Source organism: Marmota monax, unplaced genomic scaffold, assembly GCF_021218885.2.
Source record: "Marmota monax isolate L192 unplaced genomic scaffold, Marmota_monax_Labrador192_F-V1.1 WCK01_AAM20220418_F8-fsc00260, whole genome shotgun sequence".
In the NCBI taxonomy this organism is placed as follows: domain Eukaryota; kingdom Metazoa; phylum Chordata; class Mammalia; order Rodentia; family Sciuridae; genus Marmota; species Marmota monax.
Window position 1 is genome coordinate 972996 of NW_026694062.1, and position 25156 is coordinate 998151.

General features: G+C 34.1%; 1 protein-coding gene and 1 pseudogene across 7 annotated transcripts in view; both read left to right on the top strand.

Annotated features, from left to right (window-relative positions):
* The window catches only part of LOC124106573 (lysine-specific demethylase 6A), a 193703-nt gene that overhangs the window by 26699 nt on the left and 141848 nt on the right, over positions 1-25156 (top strand). For all 7 annotated transcript variants that reach the window (XR_006856098.2, XR_009228615.1, XM_058585527.1 and 4 more), the window contains exon 4: positions 20339-20388. Coding sequence is in view for 5 of the 7 variants with exons in the window: in XM_058585527.1 (XP_058441510.1) it covers positions 20339-20388 (50 nt within the window). In the remaining 2 variants the exon portion in view is untranslated. The remainder of the gene's footprint in view (positions 1-20338; positions 20389-25156) is intronic.
* LOC131424942 (PCNA-interacting partner-like) lies at positions 5391-13640 on the top strand (annotated as a pseudogene).

Sequence of the window (25156 nt, forward strand, 5' to 3'; positions counted from 1 at the left end):
AAAACAGTAAAGGGAGAAACTACATTAGAAGAATAGTCACAGGAGAAACTATTTCAAAAACTAGAAATAAAATGATAGGGAATAAAAAAATCATCTCAATAATAACCTTGAATGTAAATGACCTAAATTAATCAATCAAAAGACAGACTGGCAGATTGGATTAAAAAAAACAAGACCTGGGCTGGGGTTGTGGCTCGGTAGTAGAGCACTTGCCTTGCGTATGTGAGGCACTGGGTTCAATTCTCAGCACTGTAAATAAATAAATGAATAAGATAAAGGTCCACCAACAACTAAAAAAATAAAAACCAAGACCTAACTATATACTGTCTCCAACAGTCTCACCATAGCAAAGACATCCATACACTGAAGGTGAAACAATGTGAAAAAACATATCATTCACATGGATCTTGTAAAAAGACAGGAGTTTGTAGTCTTATATAAAGTGGACTTCACATCAAAGTTAATTAGAAGGGACAAAGAAAGACATTTCTTACTGCTTAAAAGAATTATATATCAATAAGACATAATAATTGTGAATATTTATACTCTAAACAATGGAGAATCTACATACATCCAAAAAAACCCTTCTCAACTTTATTTTTTTTTTTAAAGGGAATATATATATATATATATATATATATATATATATATATTTTAAAGAGAGAATGGGAGAGAGAGAGAGAGAGAGAGAGAGAGAGAGAGAGAGAGAGAGAATTTTTTTTTTAATATTTATTTTTTAGTTCTCGGCGGACACAACATCTTTGTTTGTATGTGGTGCTGAGGATCGAACCCGGGCCGCACGTATGCCAGGCGAGCGTGCTACCGCTTGAGCCACATCCCCAGCCCCCTTCTCAACTTTAATAATCAAATACATCACAACACAATAATACTGGGTATCTTTAATTCATCTCTCTCACTACTGGGTATGCCCTCTAGACAAAAAAGAGGTTACAGAACTAAATACAATTATAAATAATTAGACTTAACAGACACATATAGAATGATTTCATCCATCAATGACTGAATACACTTTCCTCTCAGCAGCACAGGACTCCTTCTCTAAAATAGACCATATTTTATGCTAAAAGAGAGATTGCATTGTCTGAGATCATAATTGAATGAAATTAGAAATCAGTGAAATAATAAAAAATAGAAGCTAGTCTTACCTGGAGATTTAATAATATGCTGTTGAATGACTAAGGGATAGCAGAAATAGTCAAGAATGAAATAAAAAGTACTTAGACGTAAATGAGAATTGAGATATAACATATTAAAATCTCTGGGATACTATGAAGGCTTGTGTCCTTTTCTACTAAGGCTAACTTTTCCTCTAAGAGGAAAATTCATTGCATTGAACTCATTCATTAAGAGAACATAAAGTCAATAAATACCCAATATTACATCTTTTATCTATCCATCTATTTATTTACTTATATATAATATTGAGAAATGAACCCAGTACCTCACACCTGCTAGGCAAGTGCTCCAACACTGAGCTACAACTCTAGCTCCCTAATATTGTGTATATCTTAAAGTACTAGAAAAAGAAGAACAAATCAACAAGAGCAGAAGACAGGAAATAATAAACATTAAAGCTTAAATCAATAAAATTGAAACAACAGAAATAATTCCCCAAATTGACAAAACAAAAAGTTGGTTCTTTGGAAAACTAAATAAAATTGATAAACTATTAACCAAGCTAATAAAGAGAAAGAGTAAACTCAAATTACTAAAATAAGTGATGAAAAAGGAAATGTTGCAATAGTCACTATTGAAGTACAGATAATAATTAGAAACTATTTTGAATATTTATACTCTAATTAGAAAATCCTGATGACATCAACATATTTCTAGAGACATATGACCTACCAAACAGAATTATGAGGACAGAAAAATTTAAACAGATAAATTTCAAGCAAAGAAATTGAAGATGCCATCAAAAACCTATTGTGAAAGAAAAACACAGGACCAGACAGGTTCTCACTTGAGTTCTATCACACCTTCAAAGAAGAATCAACATCAAGCCTCCTCAAGATTCCTTCCAAATTCATTCTATGAAGCCAGTATTACCTTGACACCAAAACCAGACAAAGACACATAAAGGAAAGGAAATTTCTGACCAATATTCTTGATGATGAATGTAAATGCAAAAATTTGTATCAAAATACTAGCAAATTGCATTCGAAACATTAAAAAGATAGAGCACCATGATCAAATGGGCTTCATCCCAGGGATGCAAGATTGTTTCAAGAATTGGAAATCAATGACTATAATTTATCAGATAAATAGAGTCAATGACAAGAATCACGTGAATTTCAATATATGCAGAAAAGGCATTTGACAAAATACAGTCTTCTTCATGTTTAAAACTAAAAAAACTAGGGGGCTGGGGATGTGGCTCAAATGGTAGTGCGGTTGCCTAGCATGCGCGCGGCGCTGGGTTCAATCCTCAGCACCACATACAAATAAAGATGTTATGTCCACTGAAGACCAAAAAGTAAATATTAAAAAAAAACTAAAAAAACTAGGGATAATAGAAACATACCTCAACATTTTAAAAGATATATACTAAATCCAAGCGCAGCATCATTATAAATGGAGAAAGATTGCGCATTCCCTTTAAAAAGGGAACAAGATAAGGATGCCATCTTGAACCACTTGAATTCAACACAGTCTGGAAACTCTTGCCAGAGAATTAAAAGAAAGAAATGAGAGGGATATGAATAGGAAAATAAATACTCAATCTCTCTATTTGCCAAAGATATGATTCTGTATTTAGTAAAAGGTGAAAGATTTATACGATCTGAAGAGAAACCAGAGTATGATGATTCTGTATTTAGAAGTCCCCCCAAATTCTACTAGACAACTTCTGGAACTCATAACTGAATCAACAGAGTAGCAGGATGTAAAATTAACACTCAGTTGTATTCATATATGGAATCTATTGAAGGAAAAATTAGGAAAACTATCCCATTCACAATAGCCTCAAAAAAATTAGATCTAATCTAACTAAAGAGGTAATAGTAAATATAATAAAAATTTTTATAAGGAAAGAAATTGACGAAGACCTCAGAAGTATGAAAGATCCATGTTCTTGGATAGGCAGAATTAATATTGTCAAAATGGCATACTATCAAAAGCACTCTTCAGAGTTAATACAATTCCTTTTATGCTTTCAGTGACATTTTTCATAGAAGTAGAAAAAGCAATCATGAAATTTATTTGGAGAAAAAACAGTTCCAGTATAGCCAATGCAGTCCTTAGTGAGGAAAGTGAAGCAGGAGGCATCACAATACCAGAACTTAAATTATGCTACAGAGCTATATTAACAAAAACAGTGTGGTATTGGCACCAAAATAGGCATGAAGACCAATGGTTCAGAATAGAACACAGAGGCAAACCCACATGAATACAGTTCTCTCATACTAGACAAAGGCATCAAAAACATATATTGGAGAAAAGATAGCCTCTTCAACAAATAGTGTTGGGGAAACTGGAAATCCACATATAGCAGAATGAAATCAAACTGCTTTTACCTGCACAAAAAATCAAAGTGGTCAAAGTGGGTCAAGGACTTAGACACTAGAACAGAGACCCTACGCTTACCAGAAGAAAAAGCTGGCCCAAATCTCCATCTTGTCAGTTTAGATATTGAATTTCTCGACAAGATTCCTAATGTGCAAGAAGTAAAATCAAGAATCAATAACAGGGTTGTATCAAACTGAAAAAGCTTCTTCATAGCAAAGGAAAGATTTACTGAATGGGAGAAAGTCTTTACTACGTGCACCTCAAATAGGATATAAAAAGAACTAAAAAAAAAAAAAAAACTTAACACCAAAAATACCCCAAATAATCCAGGCAACAAATGGGAAAAGGAACTGATACTTCATAGAAGGAGAAATATATTTGGTCAAAAATAGATGAAAAAAAATGTTTCCAAAGTGTTCAAGATAACTAGCAATTAAATGCAAATTAAAACTATACTTAATTTCATCTCACTCCAATGAAAATGGTAATTATCAAGAATATAAATGGGGCTGAGGTTGTGGCTCAGTGGTAGAGTGCTCGCTTAGCATGCATGAGGCACTAGGTTCGATCCTCAGCACTATATAAATGTAAAATAAAGATATTGTGTTCACTTAAACCTAAAACAAATTTAAAAAAAGAATACAAGTAACTGTAAATATTGTTGAGGATATGGGGAAAAGTATACTTATACACTCTGGAGGGAATGTAAATTGATGTAACCACTCTGGAAAGCAATATGGAGATTCCTCAGAAAACTTGCAGTTGTACCATCATTTGATCTAGTTATCCCATTTCTTGGCATACACACAAAAGACTTGAAATCAGCACACTATAGTGATGTAGCCACATCAGTTCTTACAGCAGCTCCATTCACAATAGCTAAGCTATGGACCAGCCTAAAGTGTCCTTCAACAGATGAGGTTAAAGAAAATGTGTTGAATATACACAATGAAATATTACTCAGCCATGAAGAAGAATTAAATTATAACATTTGCCAGTAAACAGATGGAACTGATGACTATCATTCTATGTAAAATCAGACAGTCTCCTCAAACCAAAGGCTGAATGTTATCTCTCATGCAGTTGCAGATTCACTCAATGAGGTAGTAGGGGGAGTGTGAGAGAAGGGGAAGGAGGTTGACTGGATTTTTATAGACCAAAGTTAGGGGAAGGGAGTGGGGCTGGGGATTGAAAAGACAATAGAATGAATCATAGATAACTTTCCTAAGTTCCTATATCAGTATGTGATCAGTGTAACTCCCCATCAAATAGTGTACAACTACAAAAATGGGAAGTTACACCCATGTTATGTATAAGTAAAAAGACAAATTAAAAAATTTTAAAAAGATCTGGTAGAATTCAGGGGCTGTGGTTTTAACTCAGTGGTAAGAGCACTTGCCTAGCATGTATGAGGCAGTGGATCTGATCCTTAGCACCACATAAAAATAGATAGATAACTTAAAGGTATCATGCCTATTTACTCTGGAAAAAAATTTAAAAAATACCTGGTAGAATTCAGCTGACAATCCATCTTGTCCTCAGCTTTTCTTTGTTGTAAGAGTTTTTATTACCGCTCTGTCTATTGCTAGTTAATGTTCTGCTTAGGTTTTCTATATACTGTTTTTTTTATTTGGTGGATTATTGGGGATTGAACTCAAGGGCACTATTTGCGAAGAGTTGTATTTGTGAAGAGTTGCTATGTGGTCTAAAATATGTTCTATTTTGGAAAAGGTTCCACAAGCTGCTATAAGAAAGTATATTCAGCAGTTACTGGATGAAATATTCTATAGATGCCAAAAGTTTTCTATTGAGGTTTTTTTTTTTTTTTTTTTTTTTTTTTGTGAGAGAGAGAGAGAGAATTTTTTAATATTTATTTTTTAGTTATTGGTGGACACAACATCTTTGTTTGTATGTGATGCTGGGGATCGAACCCGGGCAGCACGCATGCCAGGTGAGCGCGATACCACTTGAGCCACATCCCCAGCCCTTCTATTGAGTTTTATGTGTAGATTACCTATATACTGGTCAGAGATCCATATTTAAATACCTAGTATTGTTATTGTACAGAGGTCTGTCCCAAGCTTTAATTTGAGTAGTATCTATTTTATGTAATTAGGTACACCCATGTTTGGGTTATAAGTATTTACTATCATTATAAATTCTATTCTATTTTATTATTGGGGGTGCTGGTGCTGGGGATTGAACACAGGCAGGGCCTTATGCATGTGAGATAAGCATTCTACCAACTGAGCTATATCCCCAGCCCACATTATAACTTCTTGTTGGACTATTCCCTTTACCAATATGAATTGACTTTTTTTGTGTATCTTTTCATTAATTTTGGATTGAATCTGCTTTTTTGTATATGGGAATAACTATTATGCTTTTTTTTTTTTTTCCTTATTTTTTGTAACAGGGATTGAACTCAGGAGCACTTGACCACTGAGCCACATTCACATTCCCTGCCCTATTTTGTATTTTATTTAGAGGTAGGATCTCACTGAGTTGCTTAGCGCTTTGCTGTTGCTGAGCTGACTTTGAACTCAGGATCCTCCTATATCAGCCTCCCGAGCCACTGGGATTGTATGCTACCACACCTGACTACTTCTGCTTTTTTGACATGGTTCCATTCACATGGTTTATCAGTTTCCATTTTTCACTTATCAGCTTGTGGCTGTCTTTGCCTATAATATGAATCTCTTGCAAACCATATATAATTAAGTGTTGTTTTTTAATTCATTCTGCCAGCCTATTTTAATTGGAGAGTTGAGATCATTCAATGTTATTTTAGAGAGGTGTTTATTAATTCTTGCTCTAAATTCCTCAATTTATTTATAATATTTAATTTGGTTGTCTTTCTCATTCGCTTAACTACTCCTGAAATACTGTTAGTTCATTTGTGAGATCTGCAGTTTGTTTTTCTTTCCTCAGTGTGAAGTATTTCTTTAAGTTTTGTGGTATTAGCTTAGTTAGTAATTATGAATTCTTTTATCCTTTTTTGATTTGATGGATAATTTTTCTGGATATTGCAATTGAGGTTGACAGGTTTATTTTCTGAAAGGACTTAGAACACATCATTCTGAGCCCTCCTGTCTTTAGAGTTAGTTTTAAGAATTCAGCAGGGGCTGGGGCTGTAGCTCAATGGTAAAGTGCTTGTCTAGCATGTGTGAGGCACTGGGTTCGATCCTCAGCACCACATAAAAATAAATAAAGATACTATATGTTCATCTACATATAAATATTTTAAAAAAAAGAATTCAGCAATAATTCTGATTGGCTTGTCTCTACATGTGACTTGATGTTTTTGTCTTGAAGCTTTAATAATTGTGTCCTTAGATTGTATGTTATAATGTGTTATGGAGAAGTTCTTTTGTGTTCTTATCTATTTGTGGTTCTGAATGCCACTTGTATCTGGAAGTCCATTACATTCTCAAGGTTTGGAAAAATCCCTGTAGATGTTACTCATTTCATTAGCCTGTATCTCATGACCCTCTTCAATTTCAAATTGAAAATTTTGAGTTTAATTTTTGAAAAATTGAAATTCTTAAATTTGATTCCTTAATAATGTTGTTTCAGAGTTTGTGTTTATTTTGGTCATGGTTACCTGTTTTCTTTTTTTTTGATACTATTTAAATGTTTAGGATTGGCCACTTAGTCTTCTAGCTCTGAGATTTTTGTATTCAGTATATTTTACTGTACTAGAGAGATTTCATCTGGTCATTTTCTTTTATTTATTGTGCCTTAATGCCAAGATTTATTTGATTCGTTTTCAGTATATCTATGTCCTCATTGAATTTCTCATTCATATTCTATTCTGACTTCCTTAATTTATTCTGTTATTTTTCTGTGATTTCTTGGAACTAATTGATCATTTTTATAACATTTCTTTAAAAAATTTTATCATATATTTTATTTTTCAATATCTTTTGAGTTAGTTGCTGATGCATTATGTATTTTAGGAGGTGTTATGTTACTTGTTACTTTTATATTTCTTCTATTCTTCTGTGGGTTTCAGATATTGTTGGGATGAATTTCACTTTTACTCTTATAAGTTTGTGCCTTTTTAGGCACAGCCTTCTCATGACAAAGTGTCTTAGAGTGAACTAGTTGGATGTCATCTTGTAGATGTGATATCTACAGCCTTTGTGTTAATTCTCTTTGTTTTTGCTCTAGGAACAAGTGAATGTTTCTATGAGGAACCAGAGCGCCTAACTCTAAAATTTCCTACTTGGAACTTGATCATTAGTGTGGGTTTTTGTCTTTTCTGTTGTTTTTATTAAAGTATAGCTAAATTTTGAATTTTAATTTATGTATGGAACTAGGTGTGTTGTGTTTTGGCTGAGTTTAGTTCTGCAGCAGAGTCCATCCTTGTGAACCTGTAGTGTCCCTGTAGATTTCAAGCACTCACACAAAAGGGGAAACAAACAATAGCCAGAATTGTCGTGAACAATATGTAGTGTTAAAATAAATGTCTGATGCCTACAGTGACAGTCTAAAATATGAATTACCACAAAAAAAAAATGATGGGGTCCGTTGCCAATAGCAAAAACAATAAAGAAATGTGAACTATATCTGGCATTAAAGTAAATAGCAGGTGTCATCTGTGTCATCAATAATAGCAATAATTGCATCAACATGAATGGTGGCGGCAGGAGTTGTATAAACCAATTAGTTCTAAAAGTAGATTCAAAATTCATAAGGAGAAAAGAGCCACTTGCTGTGGCCCATGTCTGTAATCCCATCTGTTTGGGAAGCTAAAGCAGGAGGATCATGAGTTCAAAGCCAGCCTCAGCAAAAGTGTGGCACTAAGCAACTGAGTGAGACTCTGCTCTAAAATAGGGCTAGGGATGTGGTTTAGTGGTTGAGTGCCCCTGAATGGAAACCTTGGTACCAGAAACAAAGCAAAACAAAACAAAAACCAATAGAAAACAATGTTATAGGAAAGCAGAAGAGCTTAGAACAGAGAGAATGCAGAAGAAATATAGCAAGTGATGGTCCTAAGTAAATGAGGGCAATAGGAAAAACAAAAGAAAGAACAGAATAATCCATTAGCAGGAGAAAGGAAAGTTAGAAAATGAGAGAGAAAGGAAGCAAAAAGAAAGAACAAAACAAGCCACAAAATAAATCAAAATAAACCAGAAAGCCTTCCCTTAAAAAGAATTTATAGTCTCTTTCACTTCCACTTACCCATTGAAGATACGGCAGTGGTTGACAATTATGAGGACAATAAGAAGACTTATGATTTCTTGAAGAAACATAGTGTTATGTTAGATCAATGTTTATAAAAAAAATATAGGATTTTGAAATTCATTTCATGTTATACTCTATTCAATTAAGGAATGTTCTCTCTAGCAAAGAGCATGCAGTAAGTGATGAAACTGATCTTTATATGCTGATGTCACTAGGATATGAAACACAACCTGGATATAGCTACTAGTAAAGAAAATTATCCTTTCATATTTAAGCCTACTAGTGAATTCAAAGAATGATCTGTCTCTGGCTTATATTCTAAATATTCCTGTTAAAGGACATGGAAGAGAAGCCTTCACATATTTGAAACATGCTGCTCAAAAGAAACACGTCTTTTTGATGGCCATGTCCTTTATTAGAACAATAGAGCTTGGAGGGAAAGGATGTGCACTGTCATCATCTGATTCTATACGACACATTTAAAGGGACTGTCAAATTTCATTGACACATTAGATGAGATTCTTGGAGAAATACCAAGTCCAAGCATTGCAGGGGGTCAATTTCTGTCAGTGTTAAAGATGCAGCTAAGGGCCAGAACACTAGGGATTCTTTTTATAAAGCAATTGAGAAAGCTGCTTAGACTTTGGACTTTAGGTTTAAAAATATCAGTTCTCAACAAGAGGGTGTAGCTGTCAGCAACCCTGACATTAGTCCTGCCATGCTAAAATCTCATGCAGTAAACCATGATACTGTATACTGTGGCAGATATACCATGAAAACTTTACTAGTTCTTTTGAATGAAGAAGCAGCCAATTCTCCTACCAGAAACAAAGCAAAGCTTTTATATGGTGAACTTCTTTTATATGGTGGAACTTCTATTTTTACACTTTTTAGGTCTCCCTCACAAATGAATAACATCAGTGAAACTCCTAAGAGAACACATCCATTAGTCAATGCAAGACAAAAAAATTATGATGAAGCAAACCTTAATTAGATCACAGTTTGCTTGTATTATATGATAAGCAAGGATAAATGGAATAACATGAATTCTGCATCAAATTCTTTGTGTGTTCTTCATATGGAAAGTGACCTTGCTGTGGGGATAAATCCATCTGTTGGCAGATCAACAACGCAGCAAGTTCTGGAAATGTTCATCTGGATAGAAGTACAAATGAGAAAGAAAATCAAATGGTCAGACAGGAAGTAAAAGCTCAAAAAGGAAAAAAGATGTATTTGGATGGGGAAAATATTTTTTGTGATAATAGAAGTGAACCATCTCATTATACAAATGTTAAGAAACCTAAAACGACAAATAATTACAGAATTAATTGTATGACAAACTAGCCAGAGTAGCAAAATGCTGGCAGCTGGCTGATGATTGGCTCACAGCGGCCCCAGCAACATCTAGCTGATTGGCTCCTCTGCGGTGATGCTCATTGGGCTGTTTCCCTGCCCTTTCAGACCACGGAGCTGCTCACTGGGGGACTTTTTTGGCTCCGCCCACGTGACCCAGGCAATCGGCCTGAAGAGGAGGAGGATTGTGGGAGGTGGAGAGAAGCTTGTGTGGGAGAGAGAGGCTTGTGAAAAGCCGGTGGTGGCAGTTGAGGCTCTGAGGGTTTTTCCTGAGAGGCTGTTTTGTTTGGCGTGTGTGGTTCTAAAAATAAAGTTAGTTTCTTTTGACAAGTGGCTCCTGATTGTGCCCAGCCAGACTGCGGCAGCAAAAGTGTACTGCCAAGGCCAAATCGATTATTGGCCAAAGTTAACTCAGTTTTTTAGACTATAAGTATGTATCTTATGTGCTTTAGATTTATGCATAAGTATAGCTGTTCACCAAAGTCACATACTTAATTTGTAAAAGATCAAGATGAGAAAGAAAAAAATTTAAGAAATAAGGTCAAGGACTATTTGGGAAGGTATCTTTGGGAACAGGCTTACCCAGTAGGTGGGAAGCTGACAGAATATGTGGATCATGGTAGGCAAGTGCCTTTATTTATTATGGTCAGGGTAGAATCCACAAGAACAGAGCTTGGGGAATTTTATAGGTGCATAAATGTTACTAATTCATAGTGGAAGGCAAAACGGGAAACTTACTCAGAGACCTGCCTTTTCACACTTCTGTATCTGGTTGTTTGGGTATGATGATTGCAGGATCTGAGAATGCTGAAGCCTCAGCAAACATAAATTTTAAAAATTGGCCATGTAGTACATTGTGTGAAGTTTTGTGTATTGTATGTATATATGTATGTATGTATGTATGTGTGTATGAATGAATGTATGTATGAACGTACGGAGGTACGTACCGCTGATTAAACCCAAGGGCTCTTAATCACTGAGCCACATTCCCAGTCCTTTTTTTGTATTTTATTTTGAGACAGGGTCTCACTAAGTTGCATAGGGCCTCACTAAATTGCTGAAACTGGCTTTGAAACTCATGATCCTCCTGCCTCAGCCTCTGGTATTATAGGTGTGTATCCCTGCACCCAGTTTTTTTTTTTTTTTTAAGTGTATGTGTGTTTTCTGAATTTATGCATATTGCATCTCAAATTCTTCATGTTGGACATTTTTAGTCAAAATTTAGAAAATCGGTTCTCATTTTGTAAATCCATTATGCAAATGTAATGAACTAGATAATCTTTCTAATTTTCTTTAAAAATTTCTCTCATTTTCTGTTCCTTTTTCTGGGAATAAAACAAGCCTCATTTTCTTTTTCTTTTTGTTAGGAGATTGAGCCCAGGGGCACTCTACTGTTGAATTACATCCTCAGCCCCTTTTCTTTTTTTCTTTCCTTTTCTTTTTTTCCTGTACTAGTGATTGAACTTAGAATCTTACACATGCTAGGCATATGCTCTACCAATGAGATACATTTCCAGCCCTTCTTTTATTTTTTCTTTAGAGACAGGTCTTGTGAAGTTGCCAGGCAGGCTATGAACTTGTGATTCTCTTATAACCTCCTGAGTCATTATGTAGGCATGCACCACTGCATCTGGCTAACTTCAGTTAAAACAAAACAAAACCCAATTCTGTTGAACTATTCATTTCTCTAGTTACATTTTGATCTGTGGATTTGCCCACTCCATGGAGAAGTTTATTAAAGAGGAATACATTTTTAATCCTTTTTTTTTTTTTTTTTGGTGAGGTGGGGGTTTATACTGGGGATTGAACTCAGGGGCATTCAACCACTGAGCTATGTCCCCATCCCTCTTTTGTATTTTATTTAGAGACAGGGTCTCACCTGTTGCTTAACACCTCCCCTCTTGCTAAGGCTGACTTTGAACTTGGGATCCTCCTGCCTCAGCCCCATGAGCTGCTGAGAAATTTTTCATTTATTTGGAAAGCTTTTGTGTTAAATTATGTTTAACACAGAATTTATCATGTTTTAAAAAGTATACATTTTCATTGGTATTAATTATGTAACAGCTATAAGTACTCTAATTTTTAAAAATAATTCCAAACAAAATTATGTAACCCTTATGCCGTAAATCTCTGTTTTCTACACTCCAGGCACAGATAAACTCTAGTTTTACTTTTGTGTCTATGAATTTACCTTATTTGTTAATTCTCTAAATGAAATCATACAAACCTTGTTCTTTTCTGTCAGATTTCTTTCACTTAGCATTTTTTAAGAGTCCTTTTATTACACTGTGCATCAAAATTTCACTCCCCAAAGCTTAGCAATATTCCACTGTACACATCTGTGTATCACATTTTGTTTATCCATTTATCTATGGACTCTTGGGTTATTTCTACCTTTTAAATTTGGGAATCTGTTGTGAACATAAGTGTGAATAAATTTCTATTTAAGTCCCTGTTTTCAGGTATTTGGATATATATCTAAGAGTCGAATTACTTGAAGATACAGTAATCCTTGTTTTAAATTTTTTGAGAAACTAGGTATTTTTCATAGAAGCTGTACTTATTGTTGTTCCACTGGTAATGTGTAATTGTTCTCCTTTTCTTCTCATTACAGCCATACTGTAGATGTGGAATATTTGTAGGTCATTTGTATAAGTTTAGAAAAATGTTTATTCAAATACTTTTTTGTTGTTTTTTGAGCTGCTTGTATTTTTATTATTGAGTTTTAGGAAGTTTATTTGTACATTTCAAATAATTAATCCTTGTTCAAATATATGATTTGCAAATATTTCTTCTATCATGCAGGTTTCACTTTTTTCTGTGTGTGTGTGTGTGTGTCTCTGTGTTTATGTATTTACTGGGGATTTAATCCAGGATTGCTTTAACTTAAGCTATATCCCTTTCTTTTCCATTTTTAAATTTTATTTTGATACCAGGGTTTGCTAAGGTTTTAAGATTAGACTCAAATTTGTAATCTACCTGCCTCAGTCTCCTTAATAACTCCTTAGTAACTGGGCTATAGGCATGCATCTCTCTCCTTAACTTACTTTTTTGACAATGTGCTTTGATGCTCAAGATTTTAAATTTAGTTTAAATTCATCTTACTTTAGTATCTTTTGCTGCTCATGCTTTTGATGCCATAGCTAAGTATTTGTTGCCATATTCAAGGGGGTGAAGATTTCTTTCAACATTTTGTAATTTTATGTTATATTTAGGACAACAAATGATATATTTACATTTTAGTGTATTGTGTGAGGCAGGGATCAGCTTCATTCTTTAATTAAAATTTTTAATTATAATTAAAAATTAAAGCTGTAATTTTTTAAGTTATAAATTTAAGTTAACAAATTATATTGTCTTAAGGTTATTTGTTGAAGACTACATTCTTTTCCCATTGTGTACTAAATATCATGTCAAGAGTCAGTTTATCACATATGTAAGTTTATTTCTAGGTTTTCAGTTCTATCCTATTGATCCATGAGTTTTTGTTTTCATTCTTATCTCTATTATTTCCTTCCTGTTATTTTTCTTGAGTTTAGTTTGCTTTATTCCTGATTCTTTGGTTTATATAGTTGGTTTTTGTTTTAAGATTATTCTTCATTTTAAATGTGTTTAGAATTGTCAATGTCCTTATTTCCATCTGTGTCTGATATTTAACTCTATTGTTTGTTTTAATTCAGTTAAAAGTATTTTCTGATTTGCTATGTGATTTTTAAATTTTTTAAAAATTAGTGCTTATGGAAGAAGGTGCTTTCTAATTGTCAAGTATTTGAGTTTTTAAAATTTTTTCTTTTCATTGATTTTTAAGTTTTTTTCTATTATGGATACTTTGTATGATTCCAGTGTTTTTAAAATTACTTTTTTACTTAACTTTATCTATGGTAGACCATAACTTTCCTCTGTGCTTGAGAAAAGTATACATTAAATGATTGGGATGAAGTGTTTTTATATACTACACTAGGTCTAGATGTTTTATAATATTGTAGACATTATCTAATTTTATTGATATTTTACTCACCAGTATTTGTTGCTGAATGCAGGATAGTAAAAGTTTACAAAAATATGATTTTAGTCTATCATATTTTTTTATATCTGCGTTCTGTCTGTTGTGTTGTCTTTCTATATATAAAATATTAAGTTAATATTAATTTCAATATTAATTTAATATTTATATTAAGATATTAAATATATATATTTTAATGTCTATATTTTAGGTGTAGTTGAACACAGTGCCTTTATTTTATTTGTTTATTTTTATGTGGTGCTGAGGATCAAACCTAGGGCCTTGCATTTGTTAGGAAAGCACTCTACACTGAGCCACAACCCCAGCCCCATGTTGTATTCTATATTTTGATGTTCTGTTTGGAGTGAATATGTTATAAAAGTAAAATCTAGATGAATTGATCCTTTATTTGTATGTAATAAAATTCTTTCTCCCTGGGTTTTATAGGTTTTTTAAAATTTATTTTTTCCTTTTAGTTGTACATGATAGCAGAGTGAATTGTGATATATTTGTACAAACGTGGAGTAGATCTTATTCTAATTAGGATCCCAGTCTTGTGGTCATATATGTTTTAGAGGTTTACTGAAGTATATTCATACATGTACATAGGAAAGTTATATTAGATTCTTTGTGCTACCTTTTCTGTTCCTGTTATCTTTTCTTTCCTTTTATTCCCCTTTATCTAATCCATTGAACTTCCGTACTTCCCTTTATCCCTTATTCTTTTTTCTCCATATCTTCTCATTTATATTTACAGTTATTTGTTATTAGCACTCACATATCAGAGAAAATGTTCATATTATCTTTATTGCCTTAATCTATGTTTTGTTCCTCAGTCCCTCCATTACAGGCTTTTGAATTTGATTAATTTTTTCTGGTGCATTATTTGGATTTCTTTTTCTCTTTTCTTTATAGCCTTTAGTTATTTCTTACTGGTTCAGGGGTATTACAATCAATATCTTAAAATGTGTACAATATTTTCTACTTTGCATTTGTAGAATTTAGTTTCAGTAATTTAGAAAGTCTTTTGTTTTCTTTGTATCTCTGTTCACAATCTATTTGTTATATCCACAAATTAGATCCTTATTCATTGTGTGATCTCTAGCATTGACTTATAATTACTGATTTATGCAGTTGCTTTCTAATGCATATAAAAAGAGGCTTAAATAAAAAAACAATATGGGATTTTATGTATATTGATATAGATACTTGAATTTTTTTTATTTGTTGATGGACCTTCACTTTATTTACTTATTTGTATGTGGTGTAAGAATTGAACCCAGTGCCTCACACATACTAGGCAAGTGCTGTACCACTGAGTCACTACCCCAGCCCCAAAATAGATACTCTTTAATCACTCTGTGTGTGTGTGTGTGTGTGTGTGTGTTGCTGGGGATTGAACCCAGGGCCTTATGCAAGTGAGGCCAACTGAGTTATATTCCCAGCCCTCCCCCCCTTTAAATATAACTTCACGTCAGTGTGTAATGTCTTAATTTCAAATTTTAATCTTTTTAGCATTTGAACAAGCATCCTGGTTGTGAGCCATCTCCGTTTTTATCTGGCCTAGTTTTTTTATCTGAAATGTTTTAGTTTCTTTTTCATTTTTGAAAAATAATTTTGGTGCATATTTTTAAATTTCTTGATTTGCAGTATTTTATAGCATTTTAAATATATCATCTCATTTTCTTCTGGAAAAATGCAGGGTTTTTTTTTTTCTTCTCATGTATTTTTAATTTGTGCATTATAGTTATATATACTGATAGGATGTATTGTTACATATTCATGCATGTATACAACATAACAATATAATTTTGCCAGTGTCACTCCCTATCACTTCCTCTTCCTTCCCCTTTCCCACCCTAGGTCCCTTACCTGTCCTGATTTTCCTGAAATCACCACCTTTTCTTTTCCATTTTCCCTCTTTAGCTTTCTCATATGAGAGAAAATATACAACCCTTAGCCTTTTGTTTGACTTATTTTGCTTAACATATTGATCTATAGTTCTGTCTATTTTCCTGCAAATGCCATAATTTCATTTTCCCTTACGGCTGAATAAACTTCATTTTGAATATGTACCATATTTTCTTGATCCATTCAGCCATTGATAGATATGTAGGTTAGTTTCATGTTTGGCTACTGTGTCTTGTGCTGCCATTAACGTGGGTACGTATGTATCACTATAGTAGGATGATTATAATTCTTCAGAGTAAATACTAAGGAGTGATATAGCTGCATCATATGGTGGTTCCATGCTTGGTTTTTTTAAGGACTCTCTTGCTGCAGTCTGGCTGGGCACAAAATCATTCAAGCAGGAACAAGCTTTATTTCCAAACCTCCCGCGAATCCCACGCGGCCTTCTCCTGGGACACACTGCACCAACAGGAAATCCCTCCTCCAGAATTCCCTCCTACTGCACTTCCCCAACCAATGGGAACTCTCTGGGAGTCCAGGGAGAGCTCCAAAGTAGCAGGCCAAGGATGACAGCAGGGGTCTAATCTCCAATTGAATGCACATCTTAACATAATCATTATCATCTCAATGGCTTGCTGGGGTCACCTTTCAACCAAAAATGCCATGTGTCATTCCTACTTGGCTATGGCTCTCAGCACTCTCTGTATTGATTTCTGTAGTGGTTGTACTAATTTACAATTCCACCACCAATGTAAAAATGTTCTTTTTTCCTCCATAATCTTCTCCAGCATTTATATTTACTGTTATTTGTATTCACAATAAGTGCCATTCTAACTGGTATGAGATAAAATCTCAGTGTAGTTTTGATTTGCATTTCCTCAAGTTGTTAATGATATTAAACAGTTTTTAAAAAACTTGTTGGCTATTTCTTCTTTTGAGAATTGTCTGTTTAACTCATTTGCCCATTTATTGTGTTATTTGAGTTTTTTGGTGTGTTTTGATTTCTTTATATATTCTAGATATTAATCTTTGACTTTCAGAGGAGGAGCTAGTAAAGATTTTCTCCCATTCTGTGGGTTCTTTCTTCACATACTTATTTTCCTTTTCTGTGAAGAAGCTTTTTAATTGATGCCATCCATTTATTAACTCCTGGCATTATTACCTAAGCTTTAAGGATCCTATTGAAGTAGTCATTGCCTGTGACTGTATGCTGGAGTGTTGACCCTAACTTTTCCTCTAGGAGTAGCATAATTTCTGGTCTGATTCCTAGGTCTTTTATTTTATTCTATTCTATTCTAATTTGTTATATATGACAGCAGAATGCATCACAATTCATATTATACATATAGAGCACAATTTTTTATAACTCTGGTTGTACACAAAGTAGAGTCACATCATTCATGTCTTCATACATGTATAATTCCTAAGTCTTTGATCCACTTTGAGTTGATTTTTTTTGTGTGCAAAGTGAGAGATAAAGGTGTAATCTCAATCTTCTGACATATGGGTAATCAGTTTCCCCAGGTCCATTTATTAATTTTAATTTAATATGTATTTGGCAGCTTTGTGAAGAATCAGATGACTGGGCTGGGGATGTGGCTCAAGTGGTAGCGCGCTCGCCTGGCATGCGTGTGGCCCAGGTTCCATCCTCAGCACCACATACAAACAAAGATGTTGTGTCCGCCAAAAGCTAAAAATAAATAAATAAATGTTAAAATCCTCTCTCAAAAAAAAAAAAAAAAAAGAGAAAGAAATAAAATAAAGTTATTGTGTCCAACTACAACTAAAAATAAAATAAAAAATAAAAAAAGCAAAAAAAAAAAAAAAAAAGAATCAGATGACTGTAGATGTGTAAGTTTGTCTCTGTGTCTTCTATTCACCATTAGTCTTTTTTTTTCCCCTTGTACTGTGAATAAGTAATTGGTATTTTGATGAGGATTGAATTGAATTTATATACTGCTTTTGGTACTATGACCATTTTAACAATATGGGTTTTTATATCATTGAATATTCGAGGTTCTTCCATCTTGTGAGGTCTTCTTCAATTTCTTTCTTCGGTGTTAACAGTTTTCATTGCAGAGGTCTTTCACCTTCTTGGTTAGATTTATTTCTAGGTTGGTTAGCTGGGTTATTTATTTATTTGAAGCTATTATAATGGGATTGCTTTCTGATTTCTTTTTTAGTAGATTCATTGCTGGTATGTAGGAAAGCTATTGATTTTTGAATATTGATTTTTCATCCTGCTACTTTGTCAAATTTATTAGCTCTAATCGTGTTTTCGTGGAGTTTTTGAAATTCTAGCTATAGGATCATATCTGCAAACTGTGATAATTTGACTTCTTTCTTTCCTGTTTTTATCACTTCTTTTTCCCCTTTTCTAATTTCTCTGAATATAATTTTTAGCACTGTATTATATGAATGGTGAGAGTGGACCTACTTATTTTTTCCTAGATGGAAAAAAATAATTTTTAAGCTTCTTTTCTGGGGATGGTGGGGGAGGGGCATAAATATGACAGATTGAACTCAAGGACACTAGATGAGTCACATCCCTAGCCCTATTTTGTATTTTATTTAGAGACAGGGTCTCACTTAGTTGCTTAGTACCTCACTTTTCCTGAGGCTGGCTTTGAACTCAAAAGTCTCCTGCCTTAGCCTTCAGAGTGGAACTTTTGCTTTTTTTTTTTCTTCAGTATATTTTTTTAGTTGTTGATGGATATTTATTTTTTTGTTTATATGCAGTGCTGAGAATTGAACCCAGTGCCTCATACATGCTAGGCAGGCACTCTACAACTGAGCCACAACTCCAGCCCGAACTTCTCCTTTTGAGGGCTGGAGCCTGGGATATTAAATGTTTTTCTTAGAATAGTCTTCTGCTTTTTGGAGTAAAGTCTTGATCTTTCTCATACTGCTTCTCCCAGTATGAAATCTTCCTCTCTGAGTTATGTGGGCTAAGGGTGGGTATAGTTTTGGTCTGCTATCACTTGATTCAGGTTCAGCTCTGTAAGAGTGAGTGTATAGATCAAAGCAATACCATTGTCATTTGCTTTTGCTTGGAATATGGAGCCAGATGGTGAAGATAAATATTGGCACCCTCTTGGGGAGATTTTCAAGCCCTAAAACAGGCACTTGGGCAAGGAGAAAGAACTCAGTGTTTTTAAGATTATCATAGTTGAATCCTAGTGGGTAAGGTGTGAAGTGGGAATGGTGAGAAGGAATGATTTATGACTAAATGCTATACATTCTTATTGTTCTTTTGATATTATATAGATTTTCTTATGCAAGCATGTTTTCATTTGGTTGGTGTTCTTAAAAGACAATTTCCAGAGACTTTTAAGTGATAGTTTAAAGGTAATTTTTACCATTTGTTTGCTTTTCTTCCGGAAGGATTTGTGGATCCTTTAGGCTATCTTTCAAAGTCATTTTCTTCTATGTTTTTGTTTTTAGTCATAAAATTTTCAGACATGAAATATAGCCTGCATTGTGATTCTTACATATACTGCTGTCTCTTTAGCATTAAAACTGAAAAAGCAAATGTTTCTTATTAGACTTAAAAAAATTGTGGTTTAAATTTTAAAGGATTTCAGATATAATTTACATTTCTATTATAAAGACATCTGAAATTCATAAAAATATGCAAGTTATAAAAATCTACAGCATACTATAGTATGCTGTTCCTTTGGTGTGACACTGCTTTCATTTAAGTTTTTTCTTTTTACTTTAAGGTCATTTTCAGTTTAAAGTTAACCCCAGGGAACTTAAATACATGCTTATCAGTTAGACAGTGATAGAGTATTTTCCTTTTTAAAAATATTTTGAATGTCTTAATTCTTATATGCTTATATAGCTTCTGATTTTCCTTTTCATCTGTCAGAAACTACTTTATGTGACTTGAGAAAATGTTGCTCCTTTAGATGGGTTGAGAGGAGGGCATAACTATATTGGAATTAAACTGAAAACAGGGTCCAAAGACATTGTAAAGGGAAACATCACAACTAAGAGTTACTTGACTTGTTAGAAATGTTAAGAAAAAATTGAGAAGATTCACTGTAGTATGTATGAGCTTTAGAAAATTTCCATTGTTCTTCATTTCCAAGAGAAGAAAAGTTGATGAAAGTAAATGCCAAGATTTTACATTTGTTCAAATACATGGGTGAGATTTAGTCATGTTTCTATACACCTGACTCAGTTTTTAAGCCACAAAATTTGTATTAGTTGGTTTTTATGTCAGGTAGTTTGTTGATAGATGAGCAGTCCTGGCAACTTCTAATAAAGTGTTTCTTAATATCTTATTGTAGATCTTCAATTGTGAAATGATTTAATTAATTATTATTATTATTATTATTTTGTTTTCAGCATTATCTGCATATCAGAGATACTACAGTTTACAGGCTGACTACTGGAAGGTTGGTACAAATTTGAATTCCAATTTTCCATTTTGGGATGAATTATGATCAATATAAATTTTATTCTCCATTGCCTCCCACACCCCACTTCCTTTATCTCCCTAAAACTGAGGGTTAAACCCAGCATTTTGCACATTAGGCACTCTACCTCCAAGCTACATTGACTTAAGCCTTTCAAATTTTATTTTGAGGCAGGATCTTGGGAAGCTGCACAACCTGGCCTTGAGCTTGTGATCCTTATTTTAGCTTTTCAAGCAGCTGGGATTACATATGGGCATGCATCCTGATACCCAGTTATTTTGCTCTCTTTTTTATTACTGACAAAAATGCCAATTAAAAAAGTTTTTTTTCAGTTATAGTTGCACACAATACCTTTATCTTATTTATTTATTTTTTCTGTGGTGCTGGGGATCAAATCCAGGGCCTCACACATGCTAGGCGAGCACTCTACTGCTGAGCCACAATCCCTGCCTGACAAATGTTAATTCTAAAGTTAGAACATACAGAGTATAGCATGTGCATTTTGTATGAGGTATTTTAGTTTTAATTAGCTTTTAACTGCAATTGATTTCCGAGTTAATATAAATGTAATTTTTAAAAATGAAAGGGGTGGGTGTGGAGAAAAGAAACCAACAATTATTCTTTTTAAGTTATTGCTACTTAAGAGGGGAAAATGAACCATGGATAGAGTTCATGATGAAGGACAGACACCTATAGTCATTGTTTGGTACCTGTTAGGGATTTCAAACCCCTAGAAAATGCCACAATTGCTCAAGACCCTTATATAAAATGGCATGGTGTTTACATATGACTTATACACATTGCTTTGCATATTTTAAATTACATCTGAATCACATATAATACCTAAAACAATGTAAATTCTTCACAAAGAAGAATTTACTGAACTGTATCATTTAGGGAATACTGACAAGGGGACATAAAAATCTGCATGTTTAGCAGAGAGCTACTTTTTTGTTTTTCCTAAATGATTTTGATTTGCTTTTGGTCAGTCTATGGATACAAAAACATTGGAATTGGAGAACCAACTGTACATCTTCATTATTTTATATTGGATTCACAAGTAAAAGTAAAGCAGCAGATTAATTTTTAGCATGTATATTTTTGAATATATGATTAATTTAATGTAGTAGAATTATAGTTGGTTTTCATGAATAATTTGAAGTGGAAAGAAACAATTAAAAATGAAATCTTCTTAAATCCAAAAAATACATAGATTTATTTTGATGTAGTATTATTTTCAACAAAACCTTGTATATATTTTTCATATATTTAAAATGTATGGTCACATATTTAAAATGTATAGTTCAGTAGTGTTAATGTATTCACAGAGCTGTGCAACCAGTATACTACAGTCAGTTTTAGGACATTTTCTTCATGTCATAATGAAACAATAGTCTTCTCTATCATTCCCTATTTTGTATCTTTCATACAAATAAAGTCCTATGTCTGGTGTTTTCTGTTTGGGTTTTTTCAATTAGTATAATATTTTTAAGATTTATCCATGTTGTAGCATGTATCAGTATTCTATTACAATTAGAGATTTTAGTTGGAATGATTTTGGCAAAAATCATATGCAAGGGATTTGATTTCAATCCAGATTCCTCCTCCTACCCCTTACCTCTTCCTTCCCTCTTCTTCCTCTACTATATTGTATTCCTTTTGCTTTTTATTTTTGGTTGGTACTTTGTACATACACCTAAAAGTGAAATTCCCTGTGGTATATTTTTATAAGCATATAATGTGATTTTGGTAAATTCATTTTTTATTTCCTTCTCTTTTCTGTCCTTTCTCTCTTTCTCTTGATCTTCTACTCCAGTGGCCTTCCATATATATATTTATGATATCCAGCCCTCACCACATTTCCCCAGTTTTGCTCCAGATTCCCCATATGAGAGAAAACATTTAATCCTTGATTTTCTGAGCCTAATTTAGTTCAACTTAGCATGATGTTCTCTATTCTATTTCTATTCGTTCATTGGTAAATGTCATAAATTCTGTCCTCCTTTATAGCTGAATAAATCTTATTATGTGTATATACAACATTTTTTTAATCCATTCATGTACTGACAGGCATCTGGACTGGCTTTTGTGAATTGTGCTGGTATAGTATTCTGATTTGAGTTCTTTTACCAATAAGTTAAAATTGGATCAAATGGTAGTTCCAGTCTTTTTTTTTTTTTAATATATATTTTTTTTGTTGATGGATTTTATTGTCTTTATAATAAGGATCAAACCCAGTGCCTCATGCATGCCAGGCTAGTACGCCACCACTGAGCCACAACCCCAGCTCCGATAATTCCAGGCTTAGTCTTTTGAGAAAGCCCCATTACTGCTTTCCAAATTGGTGGCACTAATTTGGTGTCTCACCAACAATGTCTGTTTTTCCCAACATCCTTGCCAGCATTTATTATTGTGTATGTTCTTTTTTTTTTTTTTTTTTTTTTTAAAGAGAGAGTGAGAGAGATAGAGGTAGAGAGAGAATTTTTTAATATTTATTTTTTAGTATTTGGCGGACACAACATCTTTGTTTGTATGTGGTGCTGAGGATCGAACCCGGGCCGCACGCATGCCAGGCGAGCACGCTACCGCTTGAGCCACATCCCAGCCCCATTGTGTATGTTCTTGATAATTCCATTCTGACTAGAGTGAAATGAAATCTTAGTGTAGTTTGGTTTGCATTTCCCTGATTGCTAAAGGTGTTGAACATTTTTAAATACATTTATTGGCCCTTTCAGTTTCTTTTCATGAAAAATTTCTATTTAGAACTCTTTTTGCCCATTTATTAATTGGTCCTTTATGGGTTGTTTTTTTTTTTGGTGTCAAGTTTTTTTGTATATTCTGGATATTAATCACCAATCATAGGATTAGCTAGCCAAAATTTTGTCTTGGTTCCTTTGCTGTGCAGAAGTCTTTTTAGGTTGGTGGCCTTCTACTTATTGGTTCTTGGTTTTATTTTGTGGGCTTTAAGAGTCTTATTGAGGAAGTTGGTGCCTGCACCTAGAATAGGAGTGTTGACCCTGTGATTTCTTTTAGTAATTGCAAGGTTTCTAGTCTAATTCCTAAGTCTTTAATTCATCCTAATTTGACTTTTGTGCAAGGTGAAAGATGGGGATCTAATTCCATTTTTGTACATAAAAATATCCAATTTTTCCCAGCACTATTTAAAAAGATTCTTTTATTCAATTTTATTTTATTTTTTTAATTTTAATATTTATTTTTTAGTTATCGGCAGATACAACATCTTCATTTTGTATGTGGTGCTGAGGATCGAACCCGGGCCGCACGCATGCCAGGCGAGCGCGCTACCGCTTGAGCCACATCCCCAGCCCTCAATTTTATTTTTGGTCCCCTTGGTAAATAAGTATCAGAAGCTATAAGTATGTGGGTTTATCTCTATGCATTCTATTCTGTTCCACTGGTTTTCATATCTATTTTGATGCCATACCATTCTGGTTTTAGTATGATATTTTGTAGTATAATTTCAGATCAGATATTATAATGCTTGTTGCATCACTCTTTTTGTTCTGAATTGCTTTGGCTATTGTGGATCTCTTCATATGAATTTTAAGGTTGTTTTTGACAAGGTCTGTGAAGAATGTCATTGGGATTTTGATGGACATTATATGAATGTATATATTGCTCTAGGTAGTATGGCCATTTTCACAGAATTAATTTTGTCTTATCCAAGTTTATGGAATGGCTTTCTGTCTTCTAAGGGGTGTCTTCGATTTTTTTCTTCTGTGTTACGTAATTTTCATTAGAGATCTTTCAACTTCTTGGTTAGATTAATTCCCAAATATTTTATTTATTCATTTTTTGGGGGGAGTTATTGTAATGTGGATGGGTTTCTCATGTCTTTCAAGCCAGAGTTGCTATTTAATTTCCTTCTCTCTCGCCCGTGTTCTCTCTCTCTCTCTCTCTCTCTCTCTCTCTCTCTCTCTCTCCCGCGTTCTCTCTCTCACTGTCTTATTCTATTTTTAATTTATTTTTTAGTTGTCATTGGACCTTTATTTTATTTATTTTTATGATGTGCTGACAAGGGGCTCAGAAGTTCACAGTCTGCAGAAGTTCACATAAAAGCAGTTTTTCTTTCACTGTTCTAGGCAAGTTAACTCTTCAAGGACTGCAGCAGTCTGGCTGGGCACAATTCAGGAGCCGCTTGTCAAAAGAAACGCACTTTATTTTTAGAACACACACACTGCACCACACAGCTCTTCAGGAAAAACCCTCAGAGCCCAACTGCCACCACCAGCTTCCCACAAGCCTCTCCACCTCCCCCACTCCTCCTGCTCTTTGAGGCAGATTGGCTGGGTCATGGGGGCAGAGCCAAAAAGAGTCCCCCAATGAGCAGCTCCGTGGTCTGAAAGGGCAGGGAAACAGCCCAATGAGCATCACCGCAGAGGAGCCAATCAGTTGGCAGCTAGAAGTTTGCTGGGGTCCCTTTGGCTGTGGCTCTCAACAAAGGACAGCACTGAGAAGGGGAGAGCTTCCCCCCAGCCCCGCTCCCCCAGCTGTTGCTATAAAGCCCAAATTGGTAACTTCTCTTATATTAGAAATGTTGACATCTCTGTGAAGCTCCAGCTCAAGGCCAGAGACCTTGTTTACACATTTCTACAAACTACTATACTGGATATATATTTGTGCAAAATTAGTAAGGAGGTGTCCAGAATTTGGAGTGCTGATCTCTTCTCAGCCAGTGGCCAAGTAAAATAGGGCACTCTAGTGCTCACCTAGCACTTGCAAGGCC